Here is a 19,844-nt window from a genome sequence, read left to right as displayed (position 1 = left end):
AATGTGGCCCCTGAAAGGAAATGAGTTTGAGACCCCTGATGTAGAAGGCTTCAAAACTCATGTATCAACTAGAAAAGCACTCTGAGAGCGCAGACCTCCGCCAAGGCAGATCAGTGCCCCCCCCCGATCACCACCAAAATTTAATCATTTGTTCCTTGTGCCACTATCAATATTTCCTGAAATTTTCATCCAAATCTGTCCATAACTTTTTTAAAGATCCGGATCAGTCTTTGCCATTTGATAGAACACCCCATTGTAAATCCCTGAGTCAAATTGCATGAGATTTGCACAATTCCCCCATATTGTGATTTCCACCATAAATATTAGTCCCATATTTATTTTACCTATATTTTAAGATTCCTTGACCATGAAAACATACCATTAGCAACTGGATTCATAATTATATCCTTATTAGTTCAGTAGTTATTCACGAAAATCACATTTCTCGTAATGGCGGTTTTCTTCTGGATCTACAGGGGTTGGACAAAATAATGGAAACACCTTAAAAAAATCAACAAAATATAATTTAATATGGTGTAGGTCCGCCTTTTGCGGCAATTACAGCCTCAATTCTCCGAGGTATTGATTCATACAACTTGTGAATTGTTTCCAAAGGAATTTTAAGCCATTCTTCAGTTAAAATACCCTCCAACTCTTTTAGAGACGATGGCGGTGGAAATCGACATCTTACTTGAATCTCTAAAACTGACCATAAATGCTCAATAATGTTGAGGTCTGGGGACTGTGCCGGCCATACGAGATGCTCAACTTCATTAGAATGTTCCTCATGCCATTCTTTAACAATTCTAGCTGTATGGATTGGGGCATTATCATCTTGAGGTGAAGGTGTTTCCATTATTTTGTCCAACCCCTGTAGCTCCTTAAGTATTAAAGCTACATGAAATCCGGTGGCATACTCCCGATGCGGAACTGACTGAGCTACACGATGGCGCTTGTCAGAAATTTCTACCTTTAATATTAAAGGCACAGTAGGCCAAAAAGTAAGGGCACCCCCATTTTTTAGATAAATTGAGATAAAATCCGCCTTCTGGATCAGATCCGGATCAGCCTTTGAAATGTGATAGAGGACCCCATTGTCAATTCCTGAGTTAAATTTCATGAGTTTTGGTCAATAATTAAGCGAGATATTGGGAAACGAAAATATTGGCCCCATTTACCACAATGTTAACGAAAATTTCAAAGTGATCCAGAATCCAGGATTTCTTCCGGATCACCCCCAAAAGTTAATCATTTCTTCCTTATCCCATTTCCAACAAACCCTGAAAATTTCATCAAAATCTGTCCATAACTTTTTGAGTTATGTTGCACACTAACGGACAGACAAACAAACAAACAAACTCTGGCAAAAACATAACCTCCTTGGCGGAGGTAAATATGATACATTTAGCATTATAGGGTAAAGACATGATTGGACTGTTTTCAACAAACTGTCAGTGCCGTAAAATCCCCATCCTATACGACAGGTGATCTAGAATCAGTCTGACAGAAGTTTGTCTTCTGTTTGGACAACCTACATATGTTTTTAGGGACTGCTGTGAAATATGTGAACAACATACTTTTAAGCTATTGTACTCTGAGGCAGAATCGGTTGGACTGAGAAAAGGGTCGCTTTTGTTCACCCGAGCTAAAAACAGAATGCTAGGATAAAGAAATAAAATATAGATGTTTGCCACATGATGCTGAGCAGACGAGGAGCTGCTTGTCTCAGAGGAGGTGGATAGAGGCTTTTCTTTGCACCATGATGTGGAGGACTCCGCAGTCTCCATATCGGGGGATTGTTGTGGAGACACTATTGAGTGGTTATAAAGACCTGCCCACCCGGGAAACCATCACAGCAACAATAAAACAAAGATGAAAAAAAAAGAGGACTCGGCTGGCTTACAGAAGATCAAACATTCTGGAGAACATTATCGCAGAGAGGACACAGTATAAAGTCGCTGGGTAATAACATGTTTGATCACTGTTCTTTATGCTAATACTGTCTTTTAAGTCATTTTAACCCAGGGGTGTCAAACTCATTTTAGTTCAGGGGCCACATTCAGCTTAATTTGATCTGAAGTGGGCCGAACCAGTAAAATAACAACATAATAATAATATATAAATAATGTCAACTTCAAAGTTTTCTCTATTTTAGAGTGAAAAAAGTTAATTTATATTATGAAAAGGTTTACACCTACAAACTATCCTTTCAAAAGATGTGAATAACATGTACAAACTGAAAAAATAAGAGTAATTTTTAGTGCTGGGCAGCAATTAAAATTTTTTATCGCAACTAATCACATAGATTTCTGCGATTAATCATGATTAATCGCATAGTTATATGGGGGGTTGCCAGCATTAACAGCGTGTATTGCCTTTATGTGATATTTCAGACTTGCAGTACTCTGGTGATAAAAAATAATTAAACATTGCAGTGCTTCCAAACAGCTTTGGCCTTCTCAACTTTAAACTCAGAATTCTAACTTTTTTCTCAGAATTCTGACTTTAATCTCAGAATTCTGACTTTAAACTCAGCATTCTAACTTTTTTCTCCGAATTCTGACTTTTTTCTAAGACTTTAAACTCAGAATTCTGACTTTTTTTCCCTCATAATAATAATAAGAAATACATATTGGACTTAGTTTATTTTATTTTTTTCCAGTGGCCCTAATCCTCTTCCGTACTTTCTGATATTGGGTTTTAAACACACATTTCTTTACTTCAAAAATTAAATGCATGGACATTTTTGTAACTCCAAGAAAAAAAACACTGATTGAATCTTTTTTTTTTTTTTTTCCATGTGTAAGGAGGAATAAAAACACTCAAGAAAAAATCTTTATTAAGGTTCTCATAATTCATGCATGAAAGGGTTAACAAAAAAGTTTTTTTTTTTTTAATTTTTTTTATTGCCTATTATCTCCATGAAGTGAATAATGACTAGTATTAGAGTATGTTAAAATGTGAGAAAACATCAGATTTGCAGCATTAAAAATGTTTTTATTTCATTGTTTTCATATTACTTTCTTACGGAACAGGATTAGGGCCACTGGACTTTAATCTCAGAATTCTAACTTTAAACTCAGAATTCTGTTGTTTTTTTTTTTCCTCAGAATTCTAACTTTATACTCAGAATTCTGATGTTAAGCTCAGAATTCTAACTTTTTTCTCCAAATTCTGACTTTTTTCTAAGAATTCTGACTTTAATCTCAGAATTCAGACTTTTTTTCTCATAATAATAATAATAAGAAGAAATACATATTAGACCTTAGTTTATTTATTTTTTTTTCAGTGGCCCTAATCCTCTTCCGTACTTTCTGATATTGGGTTTTAAACACACATTTCTTTACTTCAAAAATTAAATGCATGGACATTTTTGTAAGTCCATGAAAAAAAACAAAACAAAACTGATTGAATCTTTTTTTTCATGTGTAAGGAGGAATAAAAACACTCAAGAAAAAATCTTTACTACGGTTCTCATAATTCATGCATGAAAGGGTTAACAAAAAAGTTTTTTTTGTTTTTTTTTTGCATATTATCTCCATGAAGTGAATAATGACTAGTATCAGAGTATGTTAAAATGTGAGAAAACATCAGATTAGCAGTATTAAAATGTTTTAATTTTATAGTTTTTACACAGTATATCAGTAAATATATGTTTCTTTGCTTCAAAAATTAAATGCATGGTGTCCAGCTGAGTGGACATTTTTGCAACTCCATGAAAAATAGCTTAATAAAAAAAAATTAATTGCATTTTTTAAATGGAATAAAATCATAAAAAAAAAAAAAAAAAAGTCTTGATAAAGGTTCTTGTAGTTCATGCATGAAAGGGTTAAGCATTGTTTGATTCTGTTTGTTTTATACAGAGGATGTAAAACCACAGGTCCTGTCATGATACTTTACTTTTTTACCCCTGATCTTGAAAGAATTCTCACTACAGAAGCAGCAAAAAAAGCAACAAAAACAACTTGATTTAATTAGTTTTTCCTCATTTGAAGCGTACTTACCCAATTCAGACATCTCAGGCACCGAAGCGACAAAGGGTCCATCTGGAAATTTGGGTGCATTGTCGTTGATGTCTTGTACTTTGATGATAAATTCCGACTTTGGTTCCAGGGCCTCTTCTGTGTTGCGGTCCAAGGCTTGTGCATGCAGGACATAATGCGTTTTCCTTTCCCGATCCAGGCTCTTTGTGGCATGAATATCTCCTGTCACTTCATCAATGATAAATATAGTTCCAGCTCCTTCTCCGCTCAGAATGTACCTGACGGATCCATCGCCTTTATCTGAGTTTGAGTGAAGCTGCAGAGGGAAGGCAGAGAGAAGATGTGAATATCAAAACCACAACGTCGCCTAAATCACTGCTTACAGCTGCTTCTGATTCAGGGTTTTAAAAAAAAAAAAATGTGATAGAGCACAGGTGTCAAACATGCGGCTCGGGGGCCAAATCCGGCCCACCAAAGGGTCCAGTCCGGCCCTTGGGATGAATTTGTGAAATGCAAAAATTACACTAAGATATTAACAATCCTTTTAGTTCAGGTTCCACATTCAGACCAATTCAATCTCAAATGGGCAGGATTCAGTAAAATACGATCATAATAACATAAAAATAATGACAACTCCAAATATTTCTCTTTGTAAATGTAAATATTTTCATGTATTTACACAAAAACAAAGTATAATTGTGCAAAAAAATGTGAATAACCTGAACATATATGAACAGCCTGAAATGTCTTTAGAGAAGAATGTAAGTAAGTACAATTTTTACCAATATTCAATATCAATATTCAATGTTTTGTGTGTTAGTAGATCCACTGTGATCTGGAAGTTATAATGTACATGTGTAAATGATAAACTGTGGCAGAATATTGTTAAAATTACACTTATTTTTTTCAGTTTGTTCATGTTATTCACATCTTTTGAAAGGATAGTTTGTAGATGTAAACCTGTTCATAATGTAAATTGACTTTTTTCGCTCTAAAACAGAGAAAGGTTTGGAGTTGACATTATTTATATATTATTATGTTATTATTTTACTGGTTCAGCCCACTGCAGATCAAATTAAGCTGAATGTGGCCCCTGGACTAAAATGAGTTTGACACCCCTGTAATATAGGTAAACAAATGTGGGATTAACCCTCCAGTATCCCGTCCAGCAAGGGCCTTACTAAGCACCAAGTGTGCCTTTTTGGCACACTTGTGGAATAATGTCAAAAAAAAAAAAAAATTCATACAGTTTGTTTGTTTTTTTTAATTTTGTTAACACTTTTTTCTATTTCATCAACTTGAGCCATAAGTAAAAATACCAAATACTCAATAATTGTTACATTTTTAACCCTTTAAATGCCATGTTTGTAATGTAAACAAACCATTTTTTTGGATGCAAAAAACACAAAAAAATATTTTTTTCAATATACTACATAAGAAGTGGATCACATATTATTTGATTTTTTTCATCCTGGCATATGTCAATGATTAACAGCAACACTGGTTAATTTGCATTATTATTTTTGGCGCTAAGTCAAATGTTCAAAAATACTAGCATCTGTCACCAAGTGTGCGTAAAATGCACACCTATAAATCAAACTATTAATTATATATTGATTTATTTTTCTGCTGTAATTTTATTTTATTTTTGTAAATCCAGGAAATAGATAAATGGAAGAAAATGGAAGAAATAGTGCGTTTTAGGCACACATGGGAGACAGATGCTAATCTTGTAATTTTCTTTTGTTTACAATGTGCACATTTTAGTTGGTGGCCAGAATTTTAAAGATCATGCACAATTGAACAACTTTTTTTCATCAAGTAAACAAACATGTACACACCCATGTTCGAAAAGGAGCAGGACGAAGAAAATCTTATATCTCCTGCCCCCTTCTAAATAATAATAGCCTTAATGGTTAGCTATACACAACTAGCTATGAAATCATACTGTATAAAGTCAGGCAAACCAAACTAAATACATCCAAAGACAGTACGAAATAAATACAAAACCAAGTGCAGAACTACATGTCCAGAAAGTACAAAACATAGGTAAATATATACCTGACGAAATGATGCAAAAACATTATACCAAACCAAAATAAATAAATAAATATGTTACAAGATGCAAGACGCTTTTGAATTCTAACCTTATTTAAATTGTGAAAAATAATATGAAGTTTTTTAACATGAAGTGCAAAGTGTGCCTAAAAGGCTCACCCGGATACCGGAGGGTTAAATCATTAACAAGTGGTTCCAGACCCAACAAACCCCGCCCCTCACACATATTGTAACTTATTTTGGCATCGATCCAGCTGATGTCACCATATCAATTGCCTCTATATATGTGGCAAGTTTGAAGTAAATTGAAACAAAATTTATGTTTTTATAGACGTGTGAAATTTCACTCATTATAAGTTAATGCGAGAAGAAAAAAGATTGTAAAAATTTATTTTAAAAAATTTGAACTTTGACCTACTGTTCCCAAAATGCAATCACATCTATTTTGGGTCCCTGGTAATTTATAAACAAAATTTGGTATGAATTCAACCAATAGTTTTCCTGCTGCAGACATGTGAAATGTTGCCCATTGCAAGTAAATGAGGAAAAAAGATTGTAAAAATTAATTAAAAATTTGAACTTTGACCTACTTTTCCTAAAATTTTATGAGATCTATTCTGGGTCACTGGCAATTTATAAACCAAATTTGGTATGAATTCAACCAATAGTTTTGCTGCTAGAGTGTTAAACAAACAAACCAAACAAAAAACAATACCCATTGCCTCCTCTTTGGGGGGTGGGATAATCAAGAATTGGTTTATTCCTTAAAATAATGCAGTATTATAAACTCTTATTGTGTTATCAATTATGTCAAATAATCTGAAAATCAATCAGGCTGCCAAATATGCATAGTGGAGGAAAAGGTTTAAATATTTACTACTGAGATGGAAGATGGAGTATATAGTTAGTACAGAAGTAAATATAGTATAACTGAATAAACTATGTATCAGTAAAATTAAGTACTAGAATGAACAAGTTAATTATTGTGTGTTATTTCTCACCACCGAATATTAGATGTAAGAAACTGTGATTGGATTCAGCAGTTTTCAGAAAATTTTGGATTAAATCATTACGGTCAAGGTCAAGTTTATTTATATAGCATGTTTAAAACAACGTAAAGCGCCTAAAGTGCTGTACAAATCTGCAGATTCAAATGCAAGATATATTATAAAAATGAGTAAAATAAGAATAAATACAAGATATACTAAAACTGGCAAAAAAAAAAAAAATGGATACACAGTAATAAGATAAAGAGCATCTAAAAACACAACCAGAAGATAAAACAAATAAAAGTCACACACAATTAAGGGGAATTCATAGTATACATATATATTTCTTTTTTTTTTTTAAATTCCACTGAATGAAAAATGCTTCATAAATGCTATTATTATTATTATTATTATTATTATTATTATTATTATTATTATTATTATTACGCGATTAAAAAATAAATAAAAATCCTCAGGTACTAACCCTTGTTTACATGATAAATGTATCTTCAGGACTTCCGTATAACCTCTACCTTTGATATTTAAAAGCGTTTGTTCTCTATAACCGTAGCACCACTGCACAGCGGTCTTTGACCCGTGTTTCATCTACAAAACCCAACATTTAACTCATATGTTTTACTATTCAATATTCCTCTCTCAGGCATGACTTTACCAGAGCATTGCTGAAGAAATGCATCTTTAGAGATTAATGTTGGGGGGGGAGTTCCTTACAAGACTTTTAAAGATGGGAGAACGCTGCCGTTTTCTCACCCGAAGAGAGGAACATGAAACCGAGGCACTTGTTCAGCCATAATTGATACCAAGAGGATTACAACTTTCATGCCAATTGCTCAGCTGGGTTATAGTGTTAACTTCATAAATGTACTTATATACAGCACCAGTGCATTTCAGAGCCAGGGCGCCATGGCAACATCATTAATGAAACAATTTCATTGTCACCCATGAATAAAACATATTATAAAACACAGAATTTTTTTCGTTTTTTTTTTTCCCCTCAGGGCGAAGTCACAGTTGAGTATAACCAGAACAATCTATTTTCTTTGTGCATTGATAGTGCATCATTCTGCCGATACAGAGGGTATTTTATATTTTATATTTGTAGATCTCATTGCTGAGCTGTGAACACAAGCTTCATGATAAAGTTTCTTAGCTTTTCGTCATCATCAGATATGACACATTTGGACGTTCAGAGGCTCCATAACAAACATGGAAACAACATTATCCTCTGCAACAGATTCACCAGTAAAAAGCATGGAGGCTGTAGGCACCAGCTTTAATGTTCAGTTAATGACTATATATATATATATATATATATATATATATATATATATATATATATATATATATATATATATATATATATATATATCGTAGCACATAATGTTGTAATAGAATATTTATAGACAGACAGACAGTCAGACATAACTTGTAATATATAATCATAATGTATAATCTCCCACCCCCTTACCCCGTCCCTCTACCTTCCCTAAATTCCTGTCAGATCCCATAAGTAACTCAAAAATCCAACACAGACTAAATTCTGACAGAGCACAAAACACAAAAATGCTGTACATATCATAAAACAGACTCTGTCCACTTCGCAACAGCATTTCACATCAAAATAAACTCTGTCCCTTTTGTAGCAGTAATAATACACATATCAAAATCAAACATAAACTCTGTCCATTTCATAACAATAATACCCATATCAAACACAAAAATAAACTATGTCCATTTCATAACAATAATACACATATCAAAACCAAAAATAAACTCTGTCCATTTCAAAACAATAATACCCATATCAAACACAAAAATACACTCTTTCCATTTCATAACAATAATGCACATATCAAAATCAAAAATAAACTCTGTCCATTTCATAACAATAATACCCAGATCAAAATCAAAAATAAACTCTGTCCATTTCATAACAATAATACACATATCAAAAACAAAAATAAACTCGGTCCATTTCATTACAATAATACACATGTCCAAAACAAAAATAAATTCTGTCCATTTCATAACAATAATACCCATATCAAAAATAAACTGTCCATTTCATAACAATAATACCCACTTAGTTACCATATTTGGTAAGAGGCCAAATATGGTAACTTAATTAAGGCCAAATATGGTAACTTAATTAACCTTGATTTTCTACATAGCAATAAAAATTTTGAGAAAATTTTTTTTACAAAAGTAATTAAGTCTTGTTATGTCCTCTAATACCACACTAAAGTTGAAATGTTGAATTTCAGAGTATTCCTATGAGTGCCCTATAAAGGGATAATGTCAACAATAAGGGTTAAATGTAACAGTTAAGAGATGTTCCATAGGCTGTAATTATGACTAAATATAGCACAGAGTCAACTCCATAAACATATGAGTAAAAGACAAAGGCATCATGCTCTGTTTAAGTCGAAGCCAGGCTGTATGATTGTTTTTGCAGGAATCCACCAGGACTGTGAGCCCGCATGTGTCTGACTGGATGATGGTCACATTTAGCTGGATGATGTAATACTTCGAGATGGATACCAAAACCCCAGGGCCAAATAATTAAACACTAGCATATCGATAAGCTCCAAGGTTATTAGTTTTCCTGACAATGCTGCAGAAAGAAAAATGAGTCTCTTATGTAACGTGCGAGTGAATGGTTGTTCAGCCCTGTGATGATCTGGCAACACGTACAGGTAGGTGGGATAGGCACCGTCACCCCCGGCAACCCCGACGAGGATTAATTATAGAAAATGAATAAGTCTAATCTGATCTGTTCTTCTGTCTAAGATTGTTATGATTGTTGATATTTGTATTATTATGCATGTTTTGCTTGTTTGCATATATGTTAACTTTCATTGCATGTTCGGAATAAATCACTACATTAAATGAATTAAAATGACATAAAAGTTGATGCATTTATTCTCTCCAACTCTATTGAATAGTGTTTTTAACAACCCAAATCTTCATCAATAAAGATGTTTGCAAAGATGTTTGTTTTGCAAAAAATTTTCATCAAAAAACAAGAGTTTTGGTGAAAGTGTTGGTCACTTTTTCTTCCGTTTTCTCTGTTTTGATATGAAATCCTTTGAATTAACTCTGAGTTTTCATCAATATCTAAAGTATATATAGAAAAACACATAATTTACAGTGAAAAATGCAAAAAATGGAGGAAAAAAATGAACAAAATGCACAAAAATGATGAAAATACAGAAATTAAATGAACACAAATGAAGGAAATAATGAACAAAATGCACAAAAATGACGAAAATATAAAAATAAAATGAACACAAATGAAGAAAATAATGAACAAAATGCACAAAAATGACGAAAATATAAAAATGAAATGAACACAAATTAAGAAAATAATGAACAAAATGCACAAAAATGATGAAAATATAAAAATAAAATGAACACAAATGAAGAAAATAATGAACAAAATGCACAAAAATGAAGAAAATATAAATATTGAACAAAATGAAGAAAAATGAAGAAAATATAAAAACAAAATGACCAAAAATTAAGAAAATATCAAACAAAATGAATAAAAATGAATATAAAACAAAATGAAGAAAAATGAAGAAAACGATGAACAAAATGAAGAAAATATAAAAACAAAATGAAGAAAAATGAAGAAAACCATGAAGAAAATTAATGGAGGGGGGGCAGATCTCTCTTGGCGGAGGTCTGCGCTCTCCGAGTGCTTTTCTTGTTATACAATGTCTTTTATTTTTGTAAAGCACTTTAAATTACTCTGTATATGAACTGTGCTATATGAATACTCATGGCTTGCCTAGCTCATAGTTCATCTGTCCGCATCTATGCTAGCAGCCTAGAATGTACCCTCCCATTTTATTCTAAGTCCAACTGAAAGTGGTGCATTTTAGTCTGAATGTAACCTTAGCTCCGACAATAACAAACCCCTGTTAACAAAGGACTGACACATTGAGAGGTAGACTAAATGAAATCATGTACAAATCCAAGGCTGGAGTGAGACATTGCAATTACAGCCGTTGCCTCAAAGGTGGGTCATCTTCAGCTGAAACACAATTAGCTGCGTCTGACAGATATAAAATGTGTCTGGCACTTTGTGTTTTTCTTTTTTTTTTTTTTTTTTTGGTTACGTGGCGTTTCACAACAACATCAGACGACTAATAAGGCCCACTGAAACTCCCTATGCCTGAAACGCAGGTACATCCTTCCAAAAAGAACAAAATTTGTGTAATATTTCAAGGAGAGAGGTGAGAAAAATAATGATAAATGCAGACAAATACCAAAAGAAGTGCTGATTTCAAAACAAAGCCATGCCAAGGACGATAAATCAAGTTAGAAATGGACAATGTCAACATCTAACCCAGGGGTGTCAAACTCATTTTAGTTCAGGGGCCACATTCAGCTAGATTTGATCGGAAGTGGGCCGAACCAGCAAAATAATAACATAATAATTAGGGGTGGGCAAGTTAACGCGTTATTACCGCGTTAACGCATTCATTAAATAACGCCGACAATTTTTTTATCTCACATTAACGCCGTTTTATTATTGTTCTGCCTTTCAAGCAAGTCTTAGTTGATTTATACATACGGACTCTTATTTTGAAACTCATGCTTTTATTTTGCCGGTCCACACACCGGTGCTGTGTGTATGTGCAGCTGAGAGGAGAAAACCGGCGAACTTTACAAGTAATGCTGATGTTTAAGCTAATTTGTTTATGCAAGCAGTCGGAGATGGGTTGTTAATTCTTTATGCAGGCTCATGCTAAGTTTATGTAAATTCACTGGTTGTGTTTAGGTCTAATATGCCAGCCTTTGAACTAACCTTTACTCATTTACGATGTGAATGTTGTATTAGCAGTCATTTTATCTCGATGCTAATTTGAATGGGAAAATCCATAGACACGCTAACGATTAGCATTTACACGTTAATTAAAGATTTACAACGTCTTTTTATTCAGCAACAAAGGTTCACATCAGAGATATTTGATACTATTCATTCTTAAAACAACTGAACATAAAATACTCACAGGCAAACGTTTTTGGGGCCATACAAACAAGAGTGAAAGAAACATGTCTGTTAGTTCTATGTCCGAACTGACTACGGTAACACGGAAAGGACAAAACATACGTTAGTGCAACTTATTCTGACCACTTCAGGGCCCCTTTTGCTTGCTTTGAACAACTGAACATCACATATTATTGGGCTTATTAGTATTAGTACTGATTAGTGGGCTTAAGACTCCTGTCAATCACTCACAACTGTAAATACACTGGTAGGGACAGAAACGTGTAAAAGTAGTGTTTTTTTACATGGATATTTTTATTTTAAATGTCTTCAGATGGTGGGGTTGAGAAGGACACAGTTGTTTGGAAGCACTGACATGTGCAATTATTTTTATCACTGGAGTACTTCCAGTCTGGAATATCACTGAAAGGCAATACATGCTGTTGATGCGTCCCCCCCCCCCCCCCCCCCAACAACTATGCGATTAATCGCGATTAATCACAGAAAGCCATGCGATTAATCGCGATTAAAAATTTTAATCGCTGCCCACCACTAATAATAATATATAAATAGCGTCAACTTGAAACTTTTCTCCAATGAAACAAGTAAATTTACATTATGAACAGGTTTACATCTACAAACTATCCTTTCAAAAGATGTGAATAACATGAACAAACTGAAAAAATAAGTGTAATTTTAACAATATTATGCTTCAATTTATCATTTACACTTGCACATTATACCTTACAGATCACAGTGGATCTACAAATACACAAAACTTTTAATAACAGGCAGAATATTGTTAAAATTAAAAAAATATATATATATAAAATGAAATAAACTCTTAAGACTTTTCAGGTTGTTCATATTTGTTCAGGTTATTCACATTTTTTGCAAAATTATACTTTTTTAGTGTAAATACATGAAAATATTTACATTTACAAAGAGAAAAATTTGGAGTTGTCATTATTTTTATGTTATTATGATAGTATTTTACTGGTTTGGCCCACTTAAGATTGAATTGGTCTGAATGTGGAACCTGAACTAAAAGGATTGTTAATATCTTTGTGTAATTTTTGCATTTCACAAATTCATCCCAAGGGCCTGAATGAACCTTTGGCGGGCCGGATTTGGCCCCCGGGCCGCATGTTTGACACCTGTGATTTGACATATGATCAAACCATTAAAAACCAGCATTTTTCAACTCAGATTCCATTCATTTTAACCCTCAAAGACCCAAACAGTCATCGATGACCAGAAGCATCGACTGATATAGAAGGTTAAAGAACTTTTGAGACGCTAATCTAATCAATGCATTTAGTTAAACTGCGTAAAATGAAGTTTCTTAGCTTTTCAGCAGCGTCAAATATGACCCTTTGGATGTTTAGAGGCTCCGTAATGAACATGGAAACACCTCCTTCATGGAAATGAACATCTTCTACAACACTGATTCACTAGTAAAACCTGTGTAGTTTAACCAATGGCAGTGGTTGTAGATTTTATTTTTGCATTCAGTTAATGATATATTTTGCTGAATAAGTCAAAGACCCAAACAGCAAAAGGTGACCAAAAGCATCTACTGATCTTGATCCATTAATCCTATCACTACATGTAAATAATTGCTGTAAAATACAGTTTTTCATCTTTTTATGGTCATCAGATATGACCCATTTGGACATTCAGAGGCCCTGTAGTTACCATGGAAACACCATCATCTTCTACAACATTGATTCACCAGTAAAACCCATGGAGTTGGATCAATGACAGTGGATGGAGACACTGGGTTCATGTTCAGTTAATGATATATTGGACTGAAAAAGTTAATTTTTTATCCGTTTTCTCTGTTTCTACATAATAACCTCTGAATTTAACCCATAAAGACCCAAACCTCCACCGGCGACCAAAAGCATCTACTGATCTAAACTGTTTAATACTACTGAACAACTAATCCTACCAATACATGTAAATAATTGGTGTAAAACTCAATTATTCATTTTTTCATGGTGATCAGATATGACCCATTTGGACGTTCAGAGGCTCTGTAGTTACTGTGGAAACACTGTCATCTTCTACAACATTGATTCACCAATAAAACCCATGGAGTTGGATCAATGACAGTGGATGGAAACACTTGGTTTTGTTCAGTTAAAGATAGATTTGACTGAAAAAGTCACTTTTTCTTCAGTTTTTTTCTGTTTTGATATAATAACCCTCAACTTCATTCTTAGCTTTTTATGAAAATCTACATGATCAATGAATTAAATGTCGGAAAATACATGATTTTCACTGAAAAAAATGCAAAATACAGAGGATAATGTTGTAATAAATGATGATTAATCACTTAAGAAAAGTTAAATATGGAGAAAAATTAAAAAAAAAAAAAAAAAAAAGTACCACTGGGTCTTTATGGGTTAAAGCTCTGAGGGCTATTATATTAGAAACAGACAAAACTGCAGAAAAAATGACTTTTTCTGTTAATTTTTTTGTCATTATTTCTGTCATTAACTGAACATAAAACCAAGTGTGTTCATCCTTTGAATTAACTGAGTTTTCATGAAAATCTAAAAGAAACATAGGAAAATATGTGATTTACAGTGAAAAATGCTAAAATATGAATGAATGAATGAATTTATTTTTGGTTTTACATCAATCATTTTACTCAGTACATTAATCGTAATGAACATAAAAACCAAAAAAGGAATAGGCTAGAAGCAAAAGCTTATTTTTTTGCCTATCCTTTTCAACTAATACACTGCTTACTTCGACTTAAATGTATACTGCATTGAGCTTTTATACCATAATAATAAAAAATTACAAAAAAACAACAACAAAAACATCTCTACCATCTCAATTCAGTATTTCTGAATAATTTTAAACTTATATAGAAAATAATATTACAATAAATAGTGATAAATCACTTTAGAATGGTTATTTTAAATTAAATAACATAAAATATCTGATTTTGACTGAAAAAATGCAAAGTATAGGGGATAATATTATAGTAAATGTTGATAAATCACTTAAATAACATTGAAAAAAGTGAAAAATTCATTTGGGAGCTGGCACAAAAGTAACACTGAGTCTTTATGGGTTAATCTGAGATTTTAATAGCATCTACATGAGCCGTAAATTAAATAGAAGAAAACACCTGATTTTCTTGGGAAAATGCAGTAGATAAAATAATAAATTGTGATAAATCACTTCAGAAATGTTAGCAGTAGAGAAAAAAAAGCCCTTTGTGGGTTAAATGTGCCAGTGTGATTCTGTTGTGATTATGTTGTTACACAGAGCAATGCATTATGGGCTGTTAGCAGTAACGCTTCTTGACTAATGTGCGTACCCAAGTCTGTTTATATTGACGCTGCCACATCTTTCTGCACTACTTTGTTTGGTTGTAGCCCATGTTAGCACGCACACTTTGTTCAAAACATGTTGTTTTGTTCCAGCTGAAGACACAATGACTGATGAAACCACTTCAGACACTGAAAAGTCACTCGAAGTCTGTGACTCCTGACCTCCGACGAACAGTGACTCTGATTTACACGGATGCTATACGGAGTTATTGTGGTGGAATAACAGTTTTGTTTCATTATAAATCTCCGCCGACACAAATGAGGCTGCCACAGTCTGAGTAATTAATGGAAACACTGCAGCTGTCAAACATGAACGTAGTTAGAAAATGTGGCCTAGTATTTACTCCATCAACTATTGTCACAATATTGCAATAATATGGCTCAAAGTTATACAAAATGGATGCTCATCCGATAATAACAGCAACAGCCATCGCACACAGAAATAAGAGGAAAATGCCTCCATTTTGTAAAAAGAGGGAAATTGGGATTCTATTGCCTGACTTTATTGCCGCGTTTCCACCGCGTGGTATTGGCTCGACTCCACTCAGCCTTTTTGTGTTTCCATTAGGGATGCAAATTATCGATTAATTCATTAATTGTTAGTTGGTTGCCCTTATCGATTGATTAATGATTAATTGATAAGCGGTGATTTTCCTGAGAACCTGAATTTCTTTTTCGATACGGTCTACAAGAATAAAAGCTAAATATTGTTTATACACTTCATGAAAAAACCATGTCATATTCCTTAATGATTGATTCATTGAACCATTACATCCAGTCTGTTTCCTGTGGAATTCATCTGTTGATGTGGCGGTGTGTAACTGGGGGGGGGAGGGGGTACTCACATGCACAGTACGGCCGGGGGATGCGTGTGTATTTTGGCTGGTAACCACGCGTGTGTGCGTCACTTTCCGTCCTACTTCTAATACAATGGTGTACAGTGCAGTCTGTGCCCCCGCAGAAGTGAAAGTGAAAGTTTTCACTGACTGTAGACTAGACCAACCTCCAGGGAAAACGTTCCGATACTGACCCCACATTTGTGCGTGTATTTATTCGGGGGTTGTTGAGCCGCATTATGTAATAAATTCCCATTATATAATAAAAGTTCAAAATGTAATAAGAATGTCACATCATCTTGTAATAAAGCCGCATTATGTAATAAGCTGACGCATTTTGTAATAAACTACGTCAACGCATTATATAGTAAATTTTCTTCACATTATGTAGTAAGTTATTACAATTTGAGAAATTTATTACAAAATGCACTTGACACATTTTTATCTTACAGATTAGTTGCTTTTACAGATCTCCAATCCAGTTAAAATGTTGATATCGGGACTGATATCTGATCCTAGTATCGGATCGACGCAACCTTACTATAAAGTGCACCATGAGGTAGTTAACCCTTTGGTGCATGAATTATGAGAAATTTATGTCAAGGTTTTTTGAGTGTTTTTATTCCTCTTTAGACTTGAAATAACCAATGGGATTGACATTTCTTTAAAGAACCTATTTTTTAGGGAGTTACACAAATGTCCGCTCATCTGAACACCATGTGTTTAACTTTTGAAGCAAAGAAACATATTTAAAATGCATCAGAAAGTGATATACTGTGTGAAAACTATGAAATAAAAACATTTTAATGCAGCTAATCTGATGTTTTCTCACATTTTAGCATACTCTAATATTAGGTTTTACTCACTTCCTGGAGATAATAAGCAAAAAAAACCCAAACTTTTTGTTCAAGAAAACTGTTAATTACAGTCTAATTACAATGAGCAATCGATTTACACTCACAAATGTTGTTGATCAGGTTTATCAAGAACTGTAAAGTTACAGTAATTGTATGAAAGTCAGTGTATGAGATGGTGTGTCCACTGTGTTGGCTGATATGCAAATTTAACAACAAGACCCATGAATACACAAGAGAACAACTGTAGAATAGCTGTCCACTGTAGTGACCACTATGCATGAAAGGGTTAATAATGTTTTACCCTTTATTTCCATTTGTGAACTCCAATCATGGTATTTATAAACCCCGACAAAAACTGAGTCTTGTTAAAATGAGGTAATGATATGCAAAGCACAAACAGCCTAAAACCTAAATATTCTAATTGTATGGTTTGTTTGTTTTTTGGTTACAAACCTTCCCCCTTAATGTTTGCATGGACGAAACAATATAAATCTGTTTTGTTTTGTTTTTTTCATTAAGGGTCGATTCAATCATACTGATTTGTGTCCATGTCATAATCTTTCTATATTTGTCTGTAATGAGTTATTTGGTGACATGAAAAGCAATGCAGTATGATTGACAGCTATAATTTCCCACTCTTTTGGCTTTAGACTAACTGCAAAATGCTTCAGATGAAAAATAGCAGCTGTGAGTGCAATATTTTGGCAATCCATCTGTTCCTTATACAAAATATGATACCATCAGAGAAATAAAGTCATATGGAAAGGATGATTTTTATTTTATTTATTTATTTATTTTTTTAATTTTCTTTAACATAGAAACAAGGTGTTTAACAACTTTAATGCTTGAGGTCTTCAGGCCACATCAAATCAAGACCTGGACCAGGAAATAAATCACTAATTACAGAGCAGCTACCGATTACAGACCTGACTCTTGATGAGACGCAGACTTTCCTTTCCATGATAAATATAAAACCTGTAATTAGACCACGAGCCAAAGACCCTGTTGAATCAGTTATTTAATCAGATGTTAGACTGTACAAGTAGGAAACACAATCTCTGAAGCATTTAAGCACATTTACTGTAGCAAAAATGGGGAAAAAATGAATTTGTTAAACAATTTAGCCTGTTTTCCGCCTTATAAATACATTCAGAAAAGCTCATTTTCTGTGTTCGATATAGTTTGACAGCCTATTTCTACTCACTATTCAAAGTTTCGCCACCAAATCCAGATTTATTACTTGATTACAATGATCTTTCATAACAACAAGGATCTATTTTCTGTTCGGCAGCATCGGCTCCTAAATGTAATTTCTCCTCCAGTCAGTGCTAATTTAGCCATTGACTTCCTTCGCAAGAGCCAATAAATCATCTGCTGCAAAGTGTGAACCAATGGCGCATATGGCAAATACTGCCTTCCAAAATCTACGGGTGATAAAAGTGTCAACAGGTTGCGGGCCATTGCACAAACATCACAGACTGGAAAAATACAGCGGTGCCAGGGCAACTGGGTGGAACAATCTGAGGATTAAACATCTCACAGGTGTTTTGTTTTTTTTTGTTTTTTTTTAACTCTTTATAGTTCACTCATACAAATACTCAGAAATTAAAAATTTACACCTTATTATGATTTATGATATTGGAGGACATAACAAGAATGCATTACTTTAGTGAAACTTTTCAAATTTTTTCAAAGTTACCATATTTGGTTCCTTGCCCGCAAATGATAAAAAAAAAAAAAAAAAAAAAAAAAAAAAAAAATGCAAGAATATATCTAAAAGTACAAGAAAAATACATGTAAGGTGAAAGGAAAATCACTTTTAGAATATCATCTCCAGCTATCTAGGCCACAACTTTTGTGTGGAAAATCAGAAAATCAAGATCAATGAAGTTACCATATTTGGTTCCTTACCCGCAAGTGATAAAAAATTAAGAAAAAAAATAAAAAATACAAGAAATATATCTAAAAATACAAGAAAAATTCTTGTAAGGTGAAAGGAACATCACTTTTAGAACATCATCTCCAGTCATCTAGGCCATGGATGTTATATAGAAAATCAGAAAATCAAGATCAATGAAGTTACCATATTTGGTTCCTTGCCCGCAAGTGATAGAAATTTTTTTTTAAAAATACAAGAAATATATCTAAAAGTACAAGAAAAATACATGTAAGGTGAACGGAACATCACTTTTAGAATATCATCTCCAGCTATCTAGGCCACAACTTTTGTGTGGAAAATCAGAAAATCAAGATCAATGAAGTTACCATATTTGGTTCCTTACCCGCAAGTGATAAAAAATTAAGAAAAAAAAATAAAAAAATACAAGAAATATATCTAAAAATACAAGAAAAATTCTTGTAAGGTGAAAGGAACATCACTTTTAGAACATCATCTCCAGTCATCTAGGCCATGGATGTTATATAGAAAATCAGAAAATCAAGATGAATGAAGTTACCATATTTGGTTCCTTGCCCGCAAGTGATAAAAAATAATAATAATTAAAAAAAAAAAAAAATTCAAGAAATATATCCAAAAGTACAAGAAAAATACATGTAAGGTGAAAGGAACATCACTTTTAGAACATCATCTCCAGTCATCTAGGCCATGGATGTTATATAGAAAATCAGAAAATCAAGATCAATGAAGTTACCATATTTGGTTCCTTGCCCGCAAGTGATAGAAAAATTTAAAAAAAAATACACGAAATATATCTAAAAGTACAAGAAAAATACATGTAAGGTGAACAG

At 33.3% G+C, this 19,844-nt stretch overlaps 1 protein-coding gene across 1 annotated transcript in view; it reads right to left on the bottom strand.

The window, feature by feature from the left end:
• The window catches only part of LOC115411062 (cadherin-18-like), a 134,632-nt gene that overhangs the window by 19,190 nt on the left and 95,598 nt on the right, over positions 1 to 19,844 (bottom strand). The window contains exon 3 of the mRNA XM_030123004.1: positions 4,005 to 4,299. Within this exon, the coding sequence (XP_029978864.1) occupies positions 4,005 to 4,299 (295 nt within the window). The remainder of the gene's footprint in view (positions 1 to 4,004; positions 4,300 to 19,844) is intronic.

The sequence above is a fragment of the Sphaeramia orbicularis genome, chromosome 20 (assembly GCF_902148855.1).
Source record: "Sphaeramia orbicularis chromosome 20, fSphaOr1.1, whole genome shotgun sequence".
NCBI classification, from domain to species: domain Eukaryota; kingdom Metazoa; phylum Chordata; class Actinopteri; order Kurtiformes; family Apogonidae; genus Sphaeramia; species Sphaeramia orbicularis.
Note: the sequence above shows the minus strand (reverse complement) of the source record. Positions and strands in the feature narration are given on the sequence as shown.